At 42.0% G+C, this 1,723-nt stretch overlaps 1 protein-coding gene across 1 annotated transcript in view; it reads right to left on the bottom strand.

The window, feature by feature from the left end:
- LOC101980372 (disintegrin and metalloproteinase domain-containing protein 25-like) overlaps positions 1 to 968 on the bottom strand; it is a 2,257-nt gene extending 1,289 nt beyond the window's left edge. The window contains 1 exon segment of the mRNA XM_013351972.1: positions 5 to 968. Within this exon segment, the coding sequence (XP_013207426.1) occupies positions 5 to 968 (964 nt within the window).
- Positions 969 to 1,723: the final 755 nt, after the last annotated feature.

The following is a 1,723-nucleotide window of genomic DNA, read 5'->3' as shown; positions in this document are numbered from 1 at the left end:
CCACAGTTTCTAACTGGCTCACAAACAGTTCCAACGTAGGCTAAACCAAGATACATGTAAAAATCACAAAACGCAAAAAGATGTGCAATATCATTTTGAATACGATTATTAAGGCTGACATGTTTCCAAGAACAAAATTCGTCCAGGAGACTAGCTATGTTAGACCCAGTGACCTGGTTTCCTTCATTCCACATCTCAATTCCAAGTAAAACCACCTCAACATCTAGTGGAAGATAAATCAAATTTATTTTTTCAACAATGATCAATAATTCCAGTAACACACGTGACAGATTGCCGTTCAGATAAAGAATTCGCTCATGGTCTACAACCAATGCCAGGTCAAGAAATCGCTTGTGGGTCCACCAGCCCTCATAGCTGCTTTGCATCAGCGTGGGGTTATCATGCTCTTGAAGCTTCATTTGCCTTGCTATCTCTTCTTCTGTTAATGCACATCTCATAGGGCGTAGTTGTGTCTCCTCGCTGCCCATCTTGTAAACCAAATGTTCGAATGTAGATGAAAGGTTCTTGGGCTTGACTTCATATACTGTCCCATTTATCTATAATATTCCATGAAAGCCCCCCAAACAGGTGGTAAGCGCCACTATGGATTCTGCATCTCCATCCACATAGCCATGGTAGTAGCAATTGTTCTGGACAAAGGGCTGGTCCTGGTGTAGAGCACCTTGTTCCGTGTAGGTGAATACAGAGAGGTGTCTAGACATTGAAAACTTCTTAGCTTTCATGTAGATATAATGTCTCTGGCCCTCAACGTGCAGGCTATAGGTCAGCCATCCCATAGCCAGCATTGTTCTGTTGCCTCTGACCCTTAAGGGTATCATGACTTCTGGGAGGTTGATGTGTTGAGCATGCCCAGGGACAGGCCATGTTGAGAGAACGATTAAGATCTCCAGCCAGAGTTGCAGATGACTTATCCTCGTGTGCACCACAGTCTCCCTTATAGCCTGCATGTCTACATAGACTTCACAGGAGAATGCCCTTGTCTTGGTTGCATGCAGTGCTGACTCCTAATGGTCTGTCTTCTGGCTGAGTGGATGCGTTAGCACAGAAGGACTAAGTGAAACAGGAAAAAGAAGGCAGACATAGGAGTAGCTTAGTTATGGGCAGGCCAAGGCAGAAGAGAAAGATCCAGGTATGAGATTACATTTCTTAGGTAATAGGTCTAAGGCATGACTTCGCATTTTATTTACATTTGATTTGGTGTTCAATCTGGTTGAAGTACAGTCATATCATGGCTGTAAGTATGATTTATAATTTGCCCATGTTGCTGTTTTCTTGAAAAAGATAAAGAACCCTCAGATTTAACATGTTATTTCTTAAATTTTTAAGCTCACATACGTATAAGAAATATTTTAAACGAAAGGTGTCAATAGGCAGCGGACCTGCCTACACCTGGAAGAAGTGCAGCCACCTAAGTCGCAGGCCCCACCTGCCCCCACTGGAGGAAGAGATGGGCAGATGGCAGTGTGAGAACGCACCCAATAACATAAAGACCAATTTGACACCACCAGAACCTACTGATACTACAAAAGGAAAACCTGAACACCTTAACCCAGAAGAAGCAGAAGAAAATGACCTTCAGTATAACTTTATGAAGATGATGGAAACCCTTAAAGAGGAAATAAAAAATTCCCTTAAAAATGGTGAAAAAGACGAACAAAAAATTGAAAGAAATCAATAAATCTCTTAAAGAAACCCAAGAAAA

Source organism: Microtus ochrogaster, linkage group LG7_11 (assembly GCF_000317375.1).
Source record: "Microtus ochrogaster isolate Prairie Vole_2 linkage group LG7_11, MicOch1.0, whole genome shotgun sequence".
In the NCBI taxonomy this organism is placed as follows: domain Eukaryota; kingdom Metazoa; phylum Chordata; class Mammalia; order Rodentia; family Cricetidae; genus Microtus; species Microtus ochrogaster.
This window is presented reverse-complemented; position numbering and strand designations above follow the sequence as displayed.